At 45.3% G+C, this 24410-nt stretch overlaps 1 protein-coding gene across 1 annotated transcript; it reads right to left on the bottom strand.

Annotated features, from left to right (window-relative positions):
• Positions 1–834: 834 nt before the first annotated feature.
• Positions 835–23761, bottom strand: LOC133142391 (stromelysin-3-like). The gene is made up of 8 exons (XM_061263580.1): positions 23570–23761; positions 13631–13872; positions 11773–11916; positions 8112–8245; positions 7546–7823; positions 6875–7079; positions 3671–3931; positions 835–2823 (listed from the first exon to the last, which is right to left on the bottom strand). Exons 1-8 carry the CDS (start codon positions 23681–23683, stop codon positions 2696–2698), a joined length of 1506 nt encoding a protein of 501 aa, XP_061119564.1. The 5' UTR covers positions 23684–23761; the 3' UTR covers positions 835–2695.
• Positions 23762–24410: the final 649 nt, after the last annotated feature.

Raw genomic sequence — 24410 nt, forward strand, 5'->3', positions numbered from 1 at the left:
GAAGGTCTAGAGCAAGGAGCAGAGATGATACCAAGTCATCAACCAATGATAATAATAGCCAGTACATTAAGCTACAGCATAACATTCGGTGCAGTAGCGCTTTAAGAACATGGGTTTGAGAACATAGATGTGTCAGTTGAGTGAGTTCAGCTGAGCCAAGTCTGCAAAAGATAGACTTCAGCTGCCTTCACTTAGCCTGCATGGCCTCCATAAATGTCCCAACTCTATAAACGGTTGTAGAAGCAATGGGCCTCATTTATCGACCTGGATCTGAACGCATTTATTTCAAAAGCTTAGCCATGCGTTAGCCTCCTCTGTTGCAGATGGAATTTGCAGATAATTAGCCATCTTCTTTAAAAAAAATGTTTTATAAAGTTTTGCTGAACCATTTTGCTTCCACCTGGGGTGTGCTGCACTCGACTGATGACAGCATTAACCTCTTTTCAAATTTTCTTTCTTTTCGTGACGCTGCTACTTGCACGATTCAAGAACCTCAACTTCTGCGTTGAGAAATTCCTCTTTTTTGGCATTTACTTTTTCTAAACCTCATGAAAATTGTTACTTTTGTTTGGCTGATGAAAACATTTTACGCACAGCTTCACTGAAACGTTGATAAACGAGGGAGCACTCGCACACAGGGAGCTGTGATGTAGCCGCCACTGCTCTTGCGCACTGGTGCATCACATGACGGGCTGCCAGACCTGCAAATAGAAACCCTTTTTTGACAGACAAATATTTAAATAAAATAAATAAAACATGAACACTATACAAAGGAAAAACTTTATTTGTACCAAAATATTGTACAACATTTTAAAGATTTATTTACACAGTAAATACGGTTAGATTTAAAAGATTGTCAGATCAGAGATACATGTATTTGGTTACAATAACAGTGTGAGTGCTAAAGACTTTTCGCCATAGCATCTAAAGCTACCAGTGCCCGCAATGACAGAATACGTCCCTACGTGGATTACATGGAAAACCGTCATCACAATTGTGTATATAAAACATCTTTACAAGTGAGGAGAAGTAGAACGATCACATCAGTGTCCAGCACTGACAGGAATTGAAATGTGTATTGCAGGAAAGAAGCACAGCTTTAATACCATTCACTTCATACTGCTGCGTATTCATAACAGTTGCTGGTTCACACTGTCCATTTAATGTCAGCCGCTAATGAATTACTTAAAGAATCCTCTTTAATGTCGTTAATCAATTAACCAGTTCCTATTTAATACCACTCTGGAATTTCCCACTTATGCTTTAGTCACTAAATCCCACTTCTCAATTAATTGGCTCGGTCAATAAAACAATAAGAACAGTAAACAAAAAAAACACCTTTTGTAAATGTTCGCACATTTTTGGAAAGCTGTTTGAAATCCACAGTTGGGGCAGTGATTTCCCCGTATATTTTGTCCTTTTCAGAAACACCATGAACATTTCCAACACACTGATCATTACCTCAGTATTACCCTGAAACAGGAACCACCACCCTGTTTTTCTTTTGTTTAGCACCTTTATGTATAAAAGAGACAAATATATAAAAACAATAAGAAAGAAAAGAATGCAGGTGGAGAACTGCAGGTGGTAAACGGTTATCCTAAATGGTGGCCCCCTCTTGTGTAATGATATGCCGTTTTGGTCATTACAACACACCTCAGTTTCAAATCATTTGCAGCATAGCTCCCCACACAAGGGTGGGAAAACAGGCTGAATGCACACACACTCACACTCAACACATGCAGGCACACACACAAAATAATGCACCTTTGTTACCTGAGAAGAAAAGGGTTTTTTGCATTAAGAGCAGTGCTCCACCTCCTATTTTCTCATGGCAGGAGCCCGAAAAGACAAATTTCACCAGCGGAGTTGGAAAACGGAACAGGTTAACAATTTCAGTGCTCAAGTATTTAGTTAATTAAACTAACTATGGCTTTGCATCCAGCAACAGACTACTCTCTAATGAAACAGCATGTATGACAATAACGACTGTTTGATTTCTTTCATGCTGTAGGAATGTTTGAAGTGTTTTCTCGTTATGTTCCGAGTCTTTTTTGAATCCCGATGAGCATGGTTTCTCCTCTATCTCCAGTACTACACGGTAATGTCCCTGTGCAATGGTCTTTCCAACTTTTTAGAATACTTGTAGTGCCTCCAAACTACGAACATGTTTTTTTATTCTTCACTGTACTAGAGGAAGGCATAAAACAGATCAATGAAATATTGAAATATGGCCTGGCAGTCGGATTTGAGGAGAAACTGTTTCTCACGTTCCTCCCAGATATCCAGCTATTGGGTGAGGTGTGGGCGTATCCAGAACACTGATCCCTCCTTTTGGGGTAAGTGGGACTGGCTCTGGGATGAGTTGCTGGCAACATTCAGTCCTCTAGTGTGGGGAGAAGATGGGATGACTTCGTGCTCTTCCAGTCTTCCTCGACCCTGAAGAACTTCTTCAAACAGTGAGCTGAGGTCTTGAGATTCAAAAAGTCACTTTTGATACACTTTACTATAACAGACACAACAAAAAAAAACGAAATATATAAAACACATTTTTTAACCTTTGTTCCCCTTGTTACAAACCGCAAGGTGGGAAACGGACACGTTTTTTGAACCTCACAGGGATCTGCAAAAGATCACGCCATGCTGCTTTCGGGCCTACTTTGTCCAGGATGCCACTGCCCCACTGCAGGGGGGCCTACCGATAGTTATTCGGGGGACAGCCAAAGAAGTCCATCCCGATTCCTCGTGGATACCCAGGCAGAACAGTCTGGGTCACCGGGTCAACCTTCCAGTACTGCCTGCCACTCAGGAAGTGGATGTAACCTGTGAAATGAGCAGGAGTGGCATGGGTGAGCATGGTGAGGAGTGGAGTGGGTGAGCAGGGTGAGGAGGGGAGGGGAGGTGGTGAGCAGGGTGAGGAGGGGAGGGGCATGGGTGTGCAGGGTGAGGAGGGGAGGGGCATGGGTGAGCAGGGTGAGGAGGGGAGGGGCATGGGTGATCAGGGAGGGGAAGGGAGTGGGTGAGCAGGGTGAGGAGGGGAGGGGGTGAGCAGGGTGAGGAGGGGAGGGGAGTGGAGTGGGTGAGCAGGGTGAGGAGGGGAGGGGAGTGGAGTGGGTGAGCAGGGTGGGGAGGGGAGGGGGTGAGCAGGGTGAGGAGGGGAGGGGAGTGGAGTGGGTGAGCAGGGTGAGGAGGGGAGGGGATGAGCAGGGTGAGGAGGGGAGTGGGTGATCAGGGCAGGGTGGTGGTTGGGCCAGGGTGCAGTGGGTGAGACAGGGAGTGGCAGTTTGAGGAATGGTGAACTAGTGAAGCAACCAATCAAATATATTCAATTATCTCAAAGGTATACTTCAGTGATAACTATACAAGTATAGTAAATAGTAAATTAGATATACAGTATTAATATGTCCATACTTATTCCATGACACAGTTCCATTTGAAATTTTTTATTGAAATTCAGCTAATTAATTGCCCATAATGTTCTCTGACAATCTTTTATGTTCTATGCCATTTTTAAATTTCAATCTTTGTTTTCTGAATTGACTGAATTGAAATGGAACTGACTGAAGTCTCTTGGAAGTGTGATTTACCGCTGGTGTATTTCTGAAGGATGGAACCTGCCTTTCAACTCTATTTGACCCCAGTGTTGGCCTGGAGGTCAAAGGTGGCTCACCTTGCCGATCCTGGAAGGCTCCGTCGATGTTGGCGGGAACGCCCCTCCAGTCCTGCATGTGTCGGGGCTGGGGCGTGTCCACGCGGTTCTCCCGCGGGCTGAAGCGCCAGTAGCTGCCCGACCTGAAGAAGTAGACCCTGTGGGTGTGGTCGTCGCTCCTCAGGAGGGCGGCCTGGATGTGCGAAACCGGGAGGCCCAACCGGTGCACAGGATCCGGACCCGTGATCCGCCTCCCCGCATCAAAGACCCAGTAATTCTCACCTGCATTACGCACACACACCCAGTAATTCTCACCTGCATTACGCACATACACCCAGTAACTCTCACCTGCATTACGCACACACACCCAGTAACTCTCACCTGCATTACGCACACACACCCAGTAACTCTCACCTGCATTACGCACACACACCCAGTAACTCTCACCTGCATTACGCACACACACCCAGTAACTCTCACCTGCATTACGCACACACACTGTAACTCTCATCTGCATTACGCACACACACCCAGTAACTCTCACCTGCATTACGCACACACACCCAGTAACTCTCACCTGCATTACGCACACACACCCAGTAACTCTCACCTGCATTACGCACACACACACTGTAATTCTCACCTGCATTACACACACACACACTGTAATTCTCACCTGCATTACGCACACACACCCAGTAACTCTCACCTGCATTATGCACACACACCCAGTAACTCTCACCTGCATTACGCACACACACCCAGTAATTCTCACCTGCATTACGCACACACACACCCAGTAACTCTCACCTGCATTACGCACACACACACTGTAACTCTCACCTGCATTACGCACACACACCCAGTAACTCTCACCTGCATTACGCACACACACCCAGTAATTCTCACCTGCATTACACACACACACCCAGTAATTCTCACCTGCATTACGCACACACACCCAGTAACTCTCACCTGCATTACGCACACACACACCCAGTAACTCTCACCTGCATTACACACACACACACAGTAACTCACATGCTTCCTCTCATCTCTCCCATACAGGTAGCAGTGTATACTAAAGTTAGTTAAAATGTATTATTTTTACTCAGAGCCCATGAGGGGGAATTTTCCATATGTCCCTGTGTCCTGCCAGGGGTGTGTCAAGGTGCATGACAGTCAGATTGTGGATGTAGTGTAATTTACAGTAACGGTTGTGTTTACATTAATTAACAGCAGTGTACATACATTTTAAAATAACACCATGACTTCAGTTCCTGAGATGACCAAAGATGTATTCAAATATCTGAGTTGCTATTATTTTTAACTTGAAATTAAGAAAACAAATCATATTGGATTTCTGCTAATGAAAAGCCTGTCACTCAAAGAGACGGAGGGGTCACGGTGTCGCCCTGTTACGGGCACGCAGGCTGAGACACGCGCTGCCGCGTGGAGACATCGACAGGCGAGACAGGGACCACACGGATGTGCGGAATGGAGGAATGTTCAGACTGCCAGGCTGCTCCTTCTGCCCGACGGTCTAAAGAGCAGCCACAGTCTCAAGCCCGGTCTCGAACAGCCCAGGGGTCCGCACTTACTCCTGCTCGTCCTGCAGATACTTCAGACTTTTTCCTCTCTCTCCGTGTAAAAATATACTTCCTTGCAGCTTTGCAAAACAGCCCTGGGTCTAATAATTATCAAATTACTTTAACCCTTTACACACCCGTAAAATCTGAACTTTTCTTTCCTACGATTGTAAAACCTATTTGCAGGTATCCTTGAAAATTCTCAAGAGATCCACCTGAGTTGTTTCAAAACTTATGTTGCTCTATCTCCATCCTTTTTCTGCATACAGAACTAAATGAAATATCCCATAGGCTGTATTCCACTCTATTAACCATTTTTAAAAACGTAGAAACCAAAATCGAATTTCCCCTTGCTCATTCTGCTGAATTAAGTCATTTGTTTTTTTTGTTTATAAAATGTTTTCTTTCAGAATTTTCTAGTGTGACCCCTGGGACCAGCCTTCTCCTGGACAGTACGGTACAACAGTGCTGTAATTATGGCTTAATAACTGCCACCTCAGCTATTCCCCTGCCATGGCCTTCTCCACCACGGTAATATCTCAGAATCAGGTTTTGCTTCTGAAATATATCTTGCGTGTTCTTTCAGGGAAAAAAACACCACATGTTCAGGCTACTGCTGTCTACTTCATTTTGACTTCAGATCTGCAACCCTAGTTACATTTGGTTGAAAAGTGAAAGTTTTCTAATCATGTGAAAGTTTTTCACAACCGGGCTACATCAGGATAAAACCTAAGCTATATTGTGGGTAACCATGTCTGTCTATGTAAAAGCTCCTCTCAACCTAGATTTCCACCCCTCTACACCTCCAGATTACTCCTTTTATTCACTGGGATACAAAGTACTTAATTGGCTAATTAAAGTAGTTGGTTACACAGATAACTCACACCATCAGTTTTTTTTGTCTGAATTGGTAGCACATTTGAAGGTGAAAACAAAAACCTGCAGACCCTGTGGCTCTCCAGATAAAACAACAGACCCTATAACTCTAGCGAAACCAGGAGACCCTATGACTCTCTAGAGAAACCCACAGACCATATGACTCTCCAGATAAGCCAGCAGACCCCATGTTTCTCTAAAGAAACCAGCAGACCTTATGACTCTCCAGGGAAACCTGCAGATTTTATGGCTCTCTAGAAAAACCAGGGGACCATATGGCTCTCTAGCGAAACCTGCAGATCCTATGTCACTCTAGAAAAACCAGGGGACCCTATGGCTCTCCAGAGAAACCAGCAGACCCGATGGCTCTCCAGAGAAACCAGCACACCGTATGGCTCTCCAGATAAACCTCCAGACCCTATGACTCTCTAGAGAAACCAGCAGACCCTATGACTATCTTGAGAAACCAGCAGACCTTATGACTCTCCAGGGAAACCTGCAGATTCTATGGCTCTCTAGAAAAACCAAGGGACCCTATGGCTCTCCAGAGAAACCAGCAGACCCGATGGCTCTCCAGAGAAACAAGCAGACTCTATGGCAATCCAGGCACAATGTTGGGAACCCACTATGGTCAATACGGTGTAACTAAGCATCATTGTGCCTTCCATTTATTGCCAAACACTGTTAACATGCCCATCTGTTAGTGGATTAGGATTAGGGAGGGTGAAGATCTTTTATACCAGCCACAGGCCTCACCCACCTTGAAAGAACCAGATGTTTCCAGACTCATCCTCGAAGGCGGCGTCCACGTAGTCAGGGATCCCTGGCCAGTGTCGGGATGCCAGCGCGGGGTAGCCCATCTGTAGATGCCCGTCCCGAATCCGCCACACATACCCCGATCTAAAGAAGAACAGCTCGCCCCGGATCATCGACACTGCATCGAATTTGGTATAACAGGTGTCCGGCTACATGGGGCCAGGGAGGGAGGGGGGGAGAGAGCAAAAGAGAAAGAGAGAGAGGGAAAGAGAGGTCTGTGATGTTTGATGTTTTTGGAAATAGCAATACATAAAGTAATACAAATTCATAAATACAGGTTTGTTTTCAGTGAAGGATGTGTGAGAGAATATGTATATATTTGTGTCTGACATGATGAGATTGTGAATATATGTCTGTGATTATGAGAGAGTGTGTGTGTCTATGTGAGTATGAGAGAGTGTGTGTGTCTCTGTGATTATGAGAGAGTGTGTGTGTGTGTGTGTCTATGTGAGTAAGAGAGAGTGTGTGTCTCTGTGATTATGAGAGAGTGTGTGTGTCTATGTGATTATGAGTGTGTGTGTGTGTGTGTGTGTGTGTCTATGTGAGTATGAGGGCATGTGTGTGCGTCCGCGTGAGTGTGAGTGTGTGTGTTTGCGGCTGCACAGACGCACACACCGCACTGGTGAGGATCTCGTTGGTCTCAGTGATGTGGGGGCGGGTTGGGCGGGTTGGGTGGGTTGGGCGGGGCATGGCGGGCCGGGCCTGGGTGGGGCGGGGTTCGGGGGCGAGGCGCTGGCCGTACAGAGACTGAATCCCCCGCCTGTCGTCCTCGCTCAGCGCCAGGGGGAACGCAAAGCTGTAGAACGGTGACATCACCGCTCCGGGGACCTGGGAGTGCTGGAGACCGAGGACGTGGCCGAACTCGTGAGCCGCTACCTGGAGCAGGTTCGTACCTGAGGAGAGGGGGAGGGAGAGAGGGAGGGGAAGGAGGGAGGGGAGGGAGAGAGGGAGGGGAAGGAGGCACCGAGCGTGGATTTCAGTGTGCTGTGTACCCTGAATCAAGGCACCTTATTGTTCATTTAGTGGCATGTAATGTGTAACATTACTGTGAAGTGCAATGAATATAGGCAATATATATCTAAGTGCATTACAGATGCAGGATATTTTGACTGGACGCACTGGTCCCCACACACACACACACACACACACACACACACACATACACACATACACACACTCACCGATGCCGTTGCCCACTGTCCAGGTCTCGTCATAGTCGAAGTGGATGTCCCCCTCCCGATGTGTTCTGGGAAAAAAGGCGTGGGCGAGGATTCCCCCGGGCCCATCGAAGGGCAGGCTGTCTCCGTGCCAGTACCTGTCAATCCAACAGTGCAGCTCGGAAAACAGCAGAGACGAGGCGGAGCTACACTACTGATGGGGCAGGATTGGGCAGAGCGATTACAGGGTGGCGTGGGGCAGGGCTACAGCAGGGATTGGGTGGTCCAAATAAAGATGGAAACTGGGAAACTGGGGAAATTACCAGCTGGTTTAGGGTACACTGCACGTGTGATTTCCTGGTGTGGGCTGGGGGATGCTGTTATTGCTCACACTAGACAAACGGATATGTTCGGACACACCATAATTATGTGAGTCACACACACCTGGGTCAAAGGTCAAATACATACTTGAAATACTTAAATTCATATGCCAGTAAAATTCTCCTGCAGGTCCATTTTTGGCAAAAAAAATACAGATCATACATTTACACAAAAGCCAGGATTGGTTCTAAAATTGCTGGATATAAATGTTTGACATAAATAGAGAAGCTATCCACAGGACTTTCCGTGTAAGGGTGACAGTACAGTAAAGTATAGAACAAACATATTACCTTGATAAAGGTAACAGACAGGTGTGCAGAGTGCCAAAGACCACATGAAATACATTTAATCCACACTTTTCTCTCGCTCTCTATTTGTTTTACTTAAACTTTAAACGTTTATGAGTACTGTATTAAAGTACATCATCAATCCTACCTTGGGGCTACAGATGAGCATGCCAACATTGTCCCTCTATGCAGGATTCACCAGCATCCATGGTGATGATTGTACATGGCCTCTGACAAGCATGCTCTCTCTGGTCGAAGACTGTCATTAGTCTGGTCTCGTGTAGATACACTTATCTTCAAACATGGGAAAATCCAGATTCAGAAAGTAAAATTGGCACAATGCCTCAGCCAGGAGGTAGTAGTAATTAGTGGAATCAGCTGGCTGAGATTGTGGGAGGAAGAAACGTAGGATTTTCTGGACTTTCCACCACTGCTGTCAATGCTCTTTCGGCGTGTAAGAAGAAAGAGAGCATATTGCCTACAGAATGCAGAGAGCAGCCCGTCCAGACTCCCCACTCCCCTGCAGTCTATGAGCACGGGGTCATGCCTGGACTCGAACACCCCAAGGGACTGTCCCCTGACTACATGACCCGGCAGGCTGTTCCATTCGTCTGTGAGTCACTCCGCGGACGAGTATCCTCCGAATGCACAAGATGTAACGCAGGGTAGCATAAATAAGTGAGTAAATAAATGATAAAATAATCAAAGGGGGGACATCCAATGGGGGGAGGGACACAGGGAACGGCGCCGAACGCCCTTTTCATCTCAGCGAGAGCAGAACACTGCGCTGATGACAAGAGGGCACGACGTTCAAATGGAGAGTCTGCTGTTTACAGCTTTTTACTTACTCTGTACCTCTCACTCTCTGTCTCTCTCTTCCTCTCTGTCTCTCCCTCTAACTCTCTCTCTGTCTCTCCCTCTAACTCTCTCTCTCTGTCTCTCTCTGTCTCTCCCTCTAACTCCCTCTGCCTCTCTCTCTGTCTCCCTCTAACTGTCTCTCTGTCTCTCCCTCTAACTCTGTCTCTCTCTCTCCCTCTAACTCTCTCTCTGTCTCTCCCTCTAACTCTGTCTCTCTCTCTCCCTCTAACACTCTCTATCTCTCCCTCCAACTCTCTCTCTCTGTCTCTCCCTCTAACTCTTTCTCTCTCTCTCTCTTCTGCTCTCTCTGTGAATATACTTCATCTAACAGCCATGGCGGTCTGAAAGGAATGTTAAATGACTGGCAGATATATTGACAATAATAAAGACCTCAAAGCTTGTATCACTGGCCTAAAAGTCTGCTGGCAAAATCTTTATGCATCCAGTTTATAAAGCTTACTTTTAGCAGGCTACAGTTAGGATGGTCAGATGGTCTTAAATTCTAGCTCTGCTTGTTATCAGCATCGTTACGTCTGACTCAGAAATAGGCATGAACACACCGTCTCACTCATAAATAGACTTATGCAGGTCTGTTGGTCTGTAAAACAGGAACGTTTTATAGGAGCAGGAAACGCACCACGCTGTGCCAGAACGGCAGAAACACGTGAAAGCATTAAAAGTAAAAAGCATTAAAATGGAGGGAGGGACTCCTCACAGATCCCACAGATGGATACGTGCCCAAAACTGTGTGAAAAAGGCCGATCCTGGAGATCAGGGCAGTTGCTGAAATGCGGGTCGTGTGGCATCAGTCCACAGCTTACCTGTTACCTGGGACACACAGAGCACTCAAAACCTTCCAGCCAATGAAGGGAGAGGCTGGAGGGGTATTCGCTGGCCCATTAAAAGAAGATCGCAACAGAACACGGGATACCAGTGAAGACGGGCCAGCACTTTTACAATATTGTGCTTAATTTTGACTTCCTCTATTTGGCTATTTCCCGTCCTCAGCCTTTTGAAGTTATTTTCTTTTCCGTATCCTGGAGAGCAGACACGGCAAAAAAGTGCTGTCCGCTGTGTTTTGGGATGAGCGCGCAAATTACGAGCTGTATCTCCCGTCTGAGGCCTGGTTGAGCTGACACAGGCGATGTAATAACCTGCCCTGAGCACAGCCTGGGCTGGCTGCTCCACAGTGGTCGTTAATTCTTGCTGATTGGGAGTCCATGTTTGCCATCCCGCATTTTGCAAGAGTTGCATCTTTTCCTTCCCCGACTGTAAACATCTGCACCGCTCATGGCTTGAGTTACCGTGGCGGGGAGAGAGAGAGAAAAACGATAAACCACGAAGGAAGAAATGTTCCACACGCCGTGGCCTGCAGGCCCTCACGGGGCTCGGTGACGACCTGATCCGGATTGAGAACACGCTGCCTGCCCTGGTCCTGCAGGGCCACGCGGTCCACAGGTTTCTGTATTCCCCTTAAAAATCAGCAAACCATTCAGACCCAAGGACCCAGGCGAAGTGAGTTCACTCTGTAATCAGCCGCTTAATTCGATCAACTAAGCGCTGAGTGACAATTAAAACCCGCGCACACTGCAGCTCTCCATGGCCTGGCTTGAGTTGATTCCTGTCCTCGAGGCTGAAAGGTTAGCCAACTGACGTTTTAAGCAGAAGAGTACGAGGTTCAGACAGACTGTTGAACTTTAATTCAAAACTGTTTAGTTTAACTGTAGTTACATCATCTAAGAATGCTGCTTTTCCTGTCACTGAGGGCCCAACCCCTCACTAAAACACACTAAAACACCCCTCACTAAAACACACTCCATCTATTCAGGAGAGCGAGGGCCAGAGGAGGGCTGAGCAGCTGTGAGCTCATAGGCACGGTGTACACACCCAGTCCACCAGAGGGGGCACTAGTGAGCAGAGGAACCCTCCCTCCCTGAGTGGCACAATGGCTACTTATGCCCACTATATGGGGCTGCCAGCTAGCTGGTAAAGTCAAGGCTAGACATGGTGCAAAAACAAGGTTTACCTGGTTAGAGTTGAGTTAGCAGGACAGAGAGGCATTATCTGCTCAAGGAGGAATTACCTGGCCAGGGTGTGGTAGTGAGGTCATGGTGGGGTTACCAGGTGAGGACAGAGCTACCTGGTTATGGTGGTATTACCTGGTGAAGTCGATGATGATGTCAGCACGCCCGTAGTTGACCTCGGTGAAGGTGAGGGGGGTGACGTCACTCCACACTTGGTTAGCCTGGTGTAGGATGCTCCTCACCTTCTCCTTACTCATCTGCCAGGGGAACCGCACGATCCTGAGACACACACACACACACGTGCACAAACACACACGCACACACATACAAACACACACACACACACACGTGCACAAACACACACGCACACACACACAAACACACACACACGCGCGCGCACACACACACGCACGTGTCAGTGAGTCAAAACTTCAAAAAACCCGTCCCATCTCTGTACTTGTGTTGTGACAGGCGATTGATGCCCCTGTCTTAGGTAACCCCTGCCCCTGAGCTGGCATGTCTGAACAGCCTGGCACCCACATCGTCTGTCATCTGATTGGGCGCGATGCAGGCCGCACGCTGCGATACTGCAGCTGCACACAACACGCCCTCATACAGTGCCCGCCAGCCTGGCTCTGTGTTGTGTCACGCACGCGTAATGCAGCCATGGAAACCACGCTATATTTTCTGTGTTTGTGAGTGTGCACCTGTGTGTGTGTGTGTGTGTGTGTGTGGAGCGGGGAGCAGAAGGCTCAGTCAGATTCCTGTGGGGTGAAATGAACGTGATTTTCTCAGTGATTTACTCCTGTTGACTACTTCTATTTTAGCCCATCAGTGAGCGTAATGTTACTCTCCTCACCTCTCCCCGCTCGCTGCTTCCCAATAATCTAAAGCAGGGTGTGAGCTAGCCCCTCCCTTACATCACATCACATCATATCACATCATATCACATCGCATTAATGGCATTTGGCAGATGCTTTTATCCAGAGTGACGTACAGTTCATTAGACTAAGCAGGAGACAATCCTCCCCTGGAGCAATGCAGGGTTAAGGGCCTTGTTCAGGGGCCCAATGGCTGTGCGGATCTTATTGTGGATACACCAGGGATCGAACCGCTGACCTTGCAGGTCCCAGTCATGTACCTTAACCACTACGCTACAACCCTGGCTCCAGGGATTGGCTCCGTTTAGCCCCCGACATTGACCCCTGACCTGCCTAAATGAACGCGGTGGGGGCCCGTTGAGAAAAATGAAACATGACGTGGTAATTAGTGTGATTCTTCAGTTTTCTAGGAGATACTGTGTACACCCCTGCTGTGGTAATTAGTGTGATTCCTCTGTTTTCTAGCAGATACTGTGTACACCCCCCGCTGCTGCGAGAAACTGCTTTGATGCTGGTTGCCAGATTAGTGTGAGCGGGCCGCCTGTCTGGATGTTCCTGGGCCATCACTCCTGACCTCCCTGGACTGGGACTGCTTTAGCTGTGACCTCGGGAATCTACTCTCCATCGCCCCTGATAAATACCCCTAGCACTATTTGTACTACTACAGCTGCAACTCTTATGCCACTGATACTGATACTAATGACTGTTTTTTACTTGTAGATGAGGTCAAATCTAAGAAGAAGAAGAAGAAGAAGAAGAAGAAGAAGAAGAAGAAGAATTTGTACTTATAGGCAAGGTCAAATCTAACAAGAAGAACAAGAAGAACTTGTACTTATAGGCAAGGTCAAATCTAACAAGAAGAAGAAGAAGAAGAATTTGTACTTAAAGGCAAGGTCAAATCTAACAAGAAGAAGAAGAATTTGTACTTATAGGCAAGGTCAAATCTAACAAGAAGAAGAAGAAGAAGAAGAAGAAGAAGAAGAAGAAGAAGAATTTGTACTTATAGGTAAGGTCAAATCTAACAAGAAGAAGAAGAAGAAGAAGAAGAAGAAGAAGAATAACTTGTACTTGTAGGCAAGGTCAAATCTAACAAGAAGAAGAAGAACTTGTACTTGTAGGTGAGGTCGGTCTTGTCCCATCGGCCCCCGAACAGGACAAATCGTTTGTGCCGCTGCCTCCCGGTGGCCACGCCCCTTTTCTCAGCGGGGAAGTCCGGGACACCGCAGCGGGGGCGGCTCCAGGACTCGGAGATGTTTCCGGGCGTAGCGCGGGTCGCCTCCTTCAGCGTGTCCTGGCCCTGGGGCAGTCGCACCCGCTTCTTCGGGGGGTACGGGTGAGGCTTCTGGAGCCAACCCTGACAAACAGGCACAAGCAATCAATAACTGATAAATCACTCACAATAAGCCAGTTGATAGAGGAACTAGTCCACTGGCTAATAGATCAATGGAGCAATAAGTTACCCAATCAATTGATCAAGAGTAAGCAATCGATTAATTTGCACAATTAAGAGGTTAAACAATTAAGCAATTAATCAACTGAAAAACACAGTTAATCAATCAGTCAACAAATGTAGCAGCCAATGACCCCTCCCTCCCTGTACAAAACTACAGCCAGTAATTGCACAATGAGAGTGGACAGTGCTAGTCAGATACCCAACAGTCCCAATTAAAAAATGTTTTTCTTTGTCTTGTGTGTTGGTTTACTCCCACACATCCATCACGGGCATATCTTTCAAGATAGGTAAATATGAATACAAGATACAATTATGACTCCATTTCACATCACTTGAGCATCTTCTGTATTTTTAGGGGAATTTTCTTTTTTTTGGGGGTGGGTGGAATATCTGAGACAGAGAGCAGTTCACAGGACATGGATGATCTCACACACATTATCACAGTCAATTTCCTCTGCAGAATGTAAAGGAAATGGCTATTAATTGGCTGGGGAGTTGAATTTGGAGGGAGCAGTTAGCCCCCAGCGGACCTCTCTGATCTTTATTATCGTTTACCGCCTCTCCTGTGCACATAGCATAAAAACACCCTGAAGCTGAAGGGGTTGGGGGTGGGGGGGAATTAGGGGTGGTGAGACACGATTTTAAAGGCTTAAAACCAGGAATTTATGGATATTCATTTTCTCAAGCAGACAAAGACATTCAAGAACAAGAAACTGAACAATGAAAGTTCTTCTTCTTCTTTACTGTGCCCTCTGCCATCTAGTGGTCAAAGGAAGAACTGCTGCTACCTTGAGGGAGTCGCTCACTCAGTGTGTTCTTGCGTAAGTGAAAAAGTGAGAGTGAGAATGAATGACTGGATGAGTGAGTGGGTGCGTAAGTGCTCAACAAGTCACAAGTAGTACCCAGCTAACACAAAACTAGAAAGTGTGCAGAACTATCTAAATATATGGGAGGAAAGAATGCCTGCAAGCATTCAGGTGATTGACAGGCAGGGATTAAAAAAGTGCTGACAACGCAGTTGAACAGCTGAAATACATGAGCCTTAAAGTGTCTTAATAGTTTCCCACCATCTCGATTTATTTCTTTTTAGATACAAGCAATTGATTGATGGCACAGTTCAGATTTGCATTTTTCTATTTAATGCACATAATAGTTGGATTTAGAGCTGGATAATTTGCCTCACTCTGAAGTGGATCCGGTGATCTAAAACACGGAGGAACCCAGTGCGGGCGAGACTGTGGGAGACTGGGAGATTCTCCAAAAGTTCAAACGACAAACAACAAATCCCAGACCAATGAGCCTGACCCCATGGCCTGACCCCAGAGAACATGAAAGCCTGCCACTCCCTGTGTGACAGAGTGGATCAAACCGCAGAGATAAAGCTTTCTGGGGCCTGGAGTCTGAGCTTACCCCAGGGTACTCCACCTGAATGCCCAGGAAACTCCACTTGAAGGCTCCATCGTGACAGAAATGGAATATATATCCTGACAATATGTGCACTTTGTTTAGAAAATGTATACATTCCTCAAAGTGCTTTACATTAAGCCACATGGCAGCCTATTGAACATTAGACACAGAATGCTGAAGGAAATGCAGTAACTTGGAGAATGGCTTAGGCCTATTCACTTTGCCCTCTTATGGTTGAGTCATGATGTCCCAAATTATTGTTGTGTTCATATTTATAGAATACAAAAAAACTGTGATAATACAAACGCAAAACAGCAATGCCAGACTGTTAAACAGACTCTCTGCAAGCGAGAACAGCCATTTAGATGCTTATCAGCCTCTATCTTATTTGCAAAGCAGGGCAAAGAAACCTCCAGCCTCCCCCTCGCCATGCTCAAGGTTATAACCCTGACCTCGCCACATACAATAAAAGGCATATTGTAAGAATCCTTGACACCATTTCTCTATGTCAAGGAATCATGTTCCAAATGAATAACAACAATATACAATACAGAAGATGAATTAATAAACACTCTTAGTTGTATTGCACATCTGGGTGACATACTGGATTTCCGGTTTGGTAGAAACTTATTTTTTGCTAATTATTTGATACATATTTAAGGAACCAAATATCCCACCTGTTCTGAAGCTACGTTTTCTGACTAATGTAGAAGTTTATTTCGTAATCTGTTCAGCCATTTTCGAGAACTATTTGCCGGGACTATACCGAAGCATATGCCGTATACAGACGTGCGCAATTACAGGATTTGGACTTGCTATAGATAAGCCTGTAATTGTACTGGCTAACAGGGCTCTGGTTAAGCTCATTTTGAAATAGAGTTCTATTTTAAATGTGATACAGTTTGGTTAGAAAGCATTATGTTTATAAAAACATACTCTTATTATATGTGAATAAAACACACGTGAAGGTTAATTTTCTTTACATTTTCTATAAATAAATTGGTTTTAATAGAAAAATCATATTTTCTGGTCATTCATGAGTCCAGACAAAAAGATATGCAGATGCATTGTCTTTTGATACATGCATGAGGTGTATGCAGTAAATTGTTTTTGAGATTTCCCTCTAGGGGGAGAAAATGGAAAGGGTTAACCACGCTTTACTTTAGTCTAGGGTCGAGCACTTTGGATGGCATTATAAGTATGCATATACGGTGATTAATTTTGAAATGTATGATATTTTACCGAGGAAATAATCAGTCTGACCCTCCATTTTCAATAATCCTTGTGTCAACAAACTGGGACTTTTTGATGATTAATCAACGTGTCCCAACGTGTCACCCAACGTGTCAACGATTTCTTGTTATAGTGCGATATGAACATTTCTCATCATAACAAGATATGTTGCTATGTATTTTAATGAGAAAAGGAACTTAAAAGAAACGTTACTTGCTATAATGAAAAACTTCTTATAATGATATATTGAGCTAAATATATTTTTTCACTGTGGTAGCAATGTGTCGTCATTGATATTAATTAGCCTTAAAGACACAGTCACTAAAACAGACTGTTCTTCATGAAGCTCAAGAGAGGTGCTGGGGAATAGACATGTAAAACTGGATAGATTGTTTTTGGTACTTAAATCCACATTAATGTCCTCCTATGAATATCAGGACCTAAAACAATATGGTACCTTTAAAATATCCAGATTTGATATTTTATTTGAATGTTTTGCAGTATATTACATTTCTGCAATTGTAGAGAACTGTATCTTGCACAGTTTTGAGATCCCCCATGACATATGTAATCTGATGAATTCTTCTAGAATTGACAGATGGATAATGCCTTAGGCTTGTCGTACATTCATTCTGAACCAGAGAAAACTGGTGGCCAGTCCAGGTAGAACTATAGAATGGCATATACTGTCTGAAACAGGGATTAATAGGAATGGCAACCCTCAATACACTAAATTAATCATATGCATGTACATTAGCACATTCTTGCAAACTGGGATTTCATTCTGTCCGTAAGCTTCCCTGATACTGTGCCTACCTGTCAGAGTTAAATCTTCTGGGAGTCGGTGCTCCCCAGTGGGAAATGATATGGGTCATTTTACCTCCTCCCTGAGATGTTGGCGTATCACGTAAATCCAGCATGTTGGCACAGGGGGATGCCTCAGTCTCAGCCTGGCACGGGGCCACTCGTTGTAAAACTACACAGATCAGGGGCCGTGGCGGGGCGCCAACACCTCCCCCGCTGCCCGGGGCATCCTGAGGTCAGCCACGCTCCGTCTGCAGGCCCCCCCGCCCCCCGCGCCATCCCTGCCAGACAAGGCGGGATCGCCAGGGCATGCTACAGCTCCCACAATCCCTCAGATTTAGGGGCGAGGACCGCCACTAGGAAGGTGAGGTCTGATGTTTCTGCATTCTGTGGGATTCCTGTAAACACTGCGTGACAATCGTGTGACTCTTAGGGTCGGTTTCACGGACACAAGTTAGGCTTAGTCCTGGACTTAATTGAATTTTCTATGGAGAATCTCCTAATTCTCAGGTTAATCCTAGGATTAACCTGTGTCTGTGAAACAGGCCCCTTGATGTATAAGTAATGATTTTTGATACAAAGGAATCTGCATTCGGTCACACTTTTCCAGCAGTAAAACTGTCTGTGACCAATTGCCATTTAGACTCTCTTCCATGGTAGCACAATCACTGCTATTTTGTTCATGCTTTGGGTTACCATACTCCATTACATTCAGTATTCCAGCCAAATGTGGTTTATCCTGTACAGGACACCCTTTGTCCTCAATGTTGCACTTTGGTGAGTAATCTGCTCAATTTCCATGGCTATCATATATTTTATATCAGCATTGAAAATCATCAGATGATTAACATTACATATAATAACCCCCCCCTCCAAAAAAACCCTCTGGTAAACAATGAATTCATTCAGCAAGGAAATGTTGGCAACCCGGTTCACATCTAAGGCCCACGCATGATGGCGGTTGGGTTGAATGCCGCCATATATGGGATTTGCCCCAGTATTTCCTCTGGGATCTTTCTGTTTTCAATTCCGTCTGAATGGGGAAGACAAGATAGATCCTTGATAATCCGCTGCATCACATCCCATCCTGGTTTTTTCCATGTGTGAAGCTTCGGGGGATGTGCGTACAAACCCTGGGCAGGTTCCCAGAATCCCAATGTTTTGGGGAGAGTCATGACCTAAATCACGGAATAAGTGCAGTGTGTATCTGCATAAAACGGATCAAGCGTAAAAAAACATATTAAGCTCAATAATCTGCCACTCGATGACGGGGGCTTTTCGGCTGCTAAGCGAATAATCTCTGCATCTCGTGCTGCGGAATGAGAAGACAAAAGGGGATGACTGGGAAAATGGGAATGCTACAAAGGACAAATAGCATTCCCACCCCCACCCCCCTTCACCTCTGCACCACAACTGATGAAAGAGGCCAGACACAGTACAGCGAGCTGCAATTATCTGTGCAGGCATGTGCGTGTTCGGACATCGCCGATCGCCCCGGAAACTCGGGAGCGCCTCTCCGCAGCTCCGTGCAGAAACTGCCGCTGGCTCTGGAGCGATCGGCTCCTCCGTTCAGACCGCCAAACCTCCCTGTGTACTCCTCCAGCAGCAACAAACCCCTTCAAACCACAACACTGTTTATCCCTCCCCGTTCTCTGTAAACGCGCTGATGTTGAAACGCCATTGGCTGTGGCACTTAGAACCAATTTTCAACCAGCGAGCTTGACGTATTGTACAGTTATACAATGTTTTGGTACAGAGTGTCAGGCCGTCAACTGTGTATTTTGAAACCCGAATTTAAGGACTATAAACACAGGCAGAGGGTGAGTCAAATGTCAGTGAGCCTTTTTCAATGATAGGGATTTACAATGGTCTTGAACAGTGTTTTAACACAAAAATCTTACCTGTACTGTAACTGTACCTTTAACCCAGTCAGCTCAGGATGATTCTGCAGGATACAGGCAGGTACAACAGACCCAGCAAACTACTCCCCAACCCTCATTAATTTTATAAAAAGCTTTTTTAAAAAGCTTCTCAGTCTCTCCCCATTTTGGAATGCCCAAGCAAGCAAGCATGCATGTGTTCTCCTCTGAAGCGTGTGATGTCAGCAGATGGATTGGTGACTTGGCAACTCCAAGGTGTTTTCCTGCTTTTCCACCCAACGTGTGCTGGGATAGGCTCCCGCCATCCCCTCGTGGTTTAAGAAAAAAACTAGATGGACAGACTCACACAGACATGAGTTGGAGGAAGACATATCATGTGTGCCCCTGATTGGCCAGGCAAGCAGTGTGCAATGAGACTCAATATCTGACAACAAACCATGCAACCCATCCATGGACTAGAACACCCCCCCTCCATTTGCAGAAGCTTAAATACATCCTACCTTGACCACTGTGCTGATGGGTCATTGAGTTCTAGTCATGGAACCCAGATGGCCCCAGGATTCTCCATACACACTCAATTTAACCCAGGACTAATTAACCCAGGACTAAGCTGACACTGTGTCTGTGAAACCAGCCCATAGTATATTTACATTCTGCATTACATCCATTCACATCTTAGTGAGAAAGCGCCTTGTATGACATGCATTTCAGAAATAAAAGAAAGAAAGGTTGTTATTATTATTATTATTATGAGCATCACTGCCACCATAATATCTAAATATAGAACATACATTTATAAAAACTTCACACTTCAGGCGAAGTACCTGTTCAAGGTTGCACAAATCACGTGAAACCCCTACCTGTAACCTCTAGCCCCACCCACCCCCGCCATCACTTTGCATAGCAATTCCCACTTTGCTGACATATGCTGTAGGGCCCAAAGCGGTGATTTACAGAGTGCTAAAATTAGCCAGAGCCAACACTCTGAGCTGAGGCACACACATGAATCACACCTTTATTTGGTCATGAAGATGTGTGACCAGTAATGCATCCAAAACAAGATAAATGTAACAGCTGAAACGGTGCTGAATTGAACGTCCATTTTGTAGCACACTCTTACTGTAGCTGCTGATGACAGGGTCACTGTGTCCAGGTGTGACAGCCATTCCTAAATAAGTCACCCACTGTTTCTGGTTACACCCACGGCACACCCACCAAATTGGAGCAACACCTCAAAGGTTGCTGCAGAAGGTCAAGAACTGTTTTGAGCAGTGGCTCTCAAACCTGGTCCTGGAGGACCCATGTGTATGGTGGTTTTTGTTGCAGCCAAAATCTTGATTAATAAAGGTGGGTGAACACATGTTTAAATTCTTTCATATTTTTCCTCAATCTTATTAACTGAATGCAGGTTAGGGTCATTGTAGTCTTCATGGCATGAATAGCTATTTCTGACATAACCTGGCTTAAGTAATAAATAATCCCTCATAACACGAAGAGTTATTGGAATTTGGTTGGAATGAACGCCAGCATGGACAGGGGTCCCCCAGCACAGAGTTTGAGAATTCATGGTGAATATTGTGCTTAAGGGGAACCATAGGGAAACCAAGCAAAGGTTTAGCATCTTGACCTGGGATGCATCGGTCCATTCCGCTACGTCTGGGATATCCCCATTTCCTTTCTATTGCTTTTTAAATGTTTTCGTCGTTTGCCATGTTTGACGTGCAGTGGGTGCGTTTGGGGTTGAGAGGCATTTGAGTCCCCCCTAGAGCACGCTGTTTACACCTGAGGGGATGTGGGCTGGCCACCTCCGGCCCTTAAATTCAGCCTTTTCCCCACTGGTTGGTCAAATTTGCTAAATGCAAATGCACATCTCATGCATTCTTCTGGAGTGCACTGGTGATCTGTTTCCCTGGTTCTTGCTGCATCAGCAAACAGACAGGTTTTCCTGCAGCTCTACGTGCCATATGACTTGTCCCTGCCTGTATAATCTCCTTCCCTCTCGGGCACTATTAGCTTGAAGAAAAATAGGCCATCCGAGGAACGAACATTGCAGACGGACTTTAACTCTAACTACATGACATACTCACAATACCACAAACACACTAGGCTGCAAACTGACAATAGCACACATTCACCAAACTTCTGAAAGATACCATCAACACCACCAACTTTGTGGCCTGTATTATAGACTTACCATTTCTCTGAATAACAAAGTATAGGCCTACCACATATTACATTACCTCAGACTGACTGTTGGCTTCTCTAAAATGACACACAATAAACAGCCTGCAGTGCCATATACGTCACCATATCACAGACTGCCTATATTTGTGTTTTCAATCTTTGCAACAAAAAAAAAAGGAGGAGCTGTGTATCAAGCATATCCCTGGAGGGTTAATGCTACATCTATGTTTGTGTTTATATGCATGTAGTGTTTAATTACTGTCAAATTCAAGTCATGCCCTAACTTACTACTGAACCTCCCATACCCTGGGCGACGCAATTAGCACAGCCGACACCCGATTTGATGCGAGCACGTGAAACTCATCCATGTTCAGAGATGATGCCTTCAACTGAATGAGCCAATCAGCAAGTAATGGAACGAGATTATTTGAAAATGCTACTCTAATATTCCAATCAACATATTTCTGGACGTGGACTGTCATAAACGTTTTTATTTTAGGGAGACATTTTTCAGTAGACTTGTACATTTGGAGTGGAATTATTTTTTAAATGTTACAGTAATATTTCACCCATATCAGGACATGGTCTGTCATCAGCAAATGTTTGAGACAGCATTCTGTCGCGCGCGTACACACACACACACACACACAAATGTCCTTACGATGTACCCCTTTTGGCTCTGATCTGATGTTTCCATATTAGCGCCTTTAAAATCTTTACATCTAAAGTAAACATCACTTTATTTCGCCGCATTCCCACCATTGCGTCATTTCTCTTCCAGCCTTAGCTCAGCTCTCAAAGCACACCCGCCTTGGCAAACGTGCATGCAAAAAAAATTTCGATAGCCAACTTCAGCCTCGTAAAGGTGAGAGGAGTGAACGAATGTATTTCTATAGCTTACACCTGTTCCACGGTTGGCTGCGGTTTTGGCCTCGTCAGAGTTCCAGTTGTGACGCGATGTTGGCATCCTACTAAGGGCAAACTTAAGCGTGCAAGGAGCCGAGTGCGTTCTACTTCTGGGTTCCGAAATGGGTGTCAAAGCCCCAAAAAGTATCGCGCCCCAGGCACCCTCCTGAGTAATAGCAATTAAAGTCAATTTTACACTTGAATGAGCGGAATGAAGTCTCGTTTTGCCTCGAGTTATAACAAGTTGTGATGGATAAAGAATGCTTCTAATCCTGAATGAGCTAAACGCTGTTTTGTCAGTTGTAGACAGACATTACGTAGCAAATAAAATAATCAAACAACTACGTATTTGGGAGCATTTGAAATGCTTAACGATTTCACCGCACGGGTATAGTACAATCTACGTTTTTGCTAAATTAATACATAGGCTAAATCAATAAAATAACATTACGCGGTGAAGACCTTCTGTTCCAGAGTGCGTTTACTCGAGATTGGTTTCCTCAGTGACACCTGCGGCGCGCGCAAAAACCAAGGGTACTTTACATTGGTCCGAGATTGTTGGACCGATTATTGGTCCAAAATAATAATAAAGTATAAAAGTATAAGAAGTATAATAAAGAATAAAGTCGTCCAAATAAGCGACAATGTTACATGCATAAAATGTTGATGTCAAATATAGTTTCCTCCCAAAGTGTTGAACAATGACAGAGGGAAGTTTTGTTTAGTTTTTTTTTTCTCAGAAGAAACCGGTAAAATCCGAACTTCGAACATTCCAGGTTAGTTGCAAGCATCAGTCGCAACCCAACTTGTTCCCGGCAGACAATGTGAACTTCAATGGCGAGAAATTACGGACCCTCCATGTATAAACATTATAGCCTATTATTATTTTGTGACAATATCACATTTGAAATGTTTCACATCTCATAACACCTGTGGGAGCTGTCCGCCTTCACTCCTCTCCCGTGGGGTCCATTCCACACACAAACTCGCAAACCGTAAAACAGAATGTAGTCTATTTAAGACTCTTTTTTTGGTCTATTTTCTATTTGATACCTACTGGCTAGATAGGTTACCCCGTTAAGCAAGCAGACATCGCGAGCCAGGAGATGATGCTGAAATCCGCGTCTCATATAGCCTATACCTTACAGCGCGTTGGGATTTGCCAAACTGAACAGAAAACTCACCCCTGCAGCCTTGTGCCTAGCGGAGGCTTTGCCCTCGGGTACTGGCACGGAGCAAGCGCAAAGGAAGAAGTGCAAGACGACAGCACTGGATAGAAGCCGAGGAGCCTGCATCATCCTCCGACTCAAGACGGACCCGTAGAATACCAGAGCGCCAGGGATCAAATCTTGGGACCCGGTCAACAAAGCGCGCTGCTCGCCGCGAAACCGGTGACTGTGGCAGAGATGTCCTGCGGTGGATTTATATACTCCCTGATTTCTTTGTTCGCTTTCTTCAAATTACACTTCTTTATGGGAAGGGGAGACAGTTCCAGTCGCTCCCACGTGATTTAACCCTTCTGGCGCCTTCACAGGAGAGCGCGCAACAAGGACGCAGGACTGGTCTGACTCTCCGTATGACATTTTCACCGTGCTGAATTGAATTGTCAGCAAAGTGCAAACTCGAAAGATAACTGCCACCAATACTTAGAGATGGTATGCCCTAAAGTGTATTCTAACACCAAACCGTGAATATGCGAGTTATTACAGCGAAGTTTATTGGGGGGGTAATCAAAACAACATGGCGAGCCGCAGTAACCGGTATCAATACGTTTCAGACGTTTATCCTTTTACACGTTTGCGAGTTCAAACATTGCTAGTTTCATACTGTTGCTTGACAGCAAACATAAGATTCATACACACAGCACAGTAGCCTATTCATTAGCATAGCCTTCTCACATGAGATTAAAATAGAGGGGAATCTTCATTCAAAATGTAATATAGACTTAATCTGTGACTGTGAGACTGTGACTGCGAAACTGGCCTTTTTTTTTTACTTTCTTGCTTACTTAGCACCACCTCGTGG

This window comes from Conger conger, chromosome 12 (assembly GCF_963514075.1).
Source record: "Conger conger chromosome 12, fConCon1.1, whole genome shotgun sequence".
Taxonomy (NCBI): Eukaryota; Metazoa; Chordata; class Actinopteri; order Anguilliformes; family Congridae; genus Conger; species Conger conger.

Coding starts and splice junctions, on each gene's coding strand:
- LOC133142391 (XM_061263580.1), bottom strand. CDS start 23,683: ATGATGCAGGCTCCTCGGCTTCTATCCAGTGCTGTCGTCTTGCACTTC. Junction 13,873..23,569: donor CTAGGCACAAGGCTGCAGGG/GTGAGTTTTCTG, acceptor CCTGTTTGTCAG/GGTTGGCTCCAGAAGCCTCA. Junction 2,824..3,670: donor AGCCTTCCAGGATCGGCAAG/GTGAGCCACCTT, acceptor CTCATTTCACAG/GTTACATCCACTTCCTGAGT.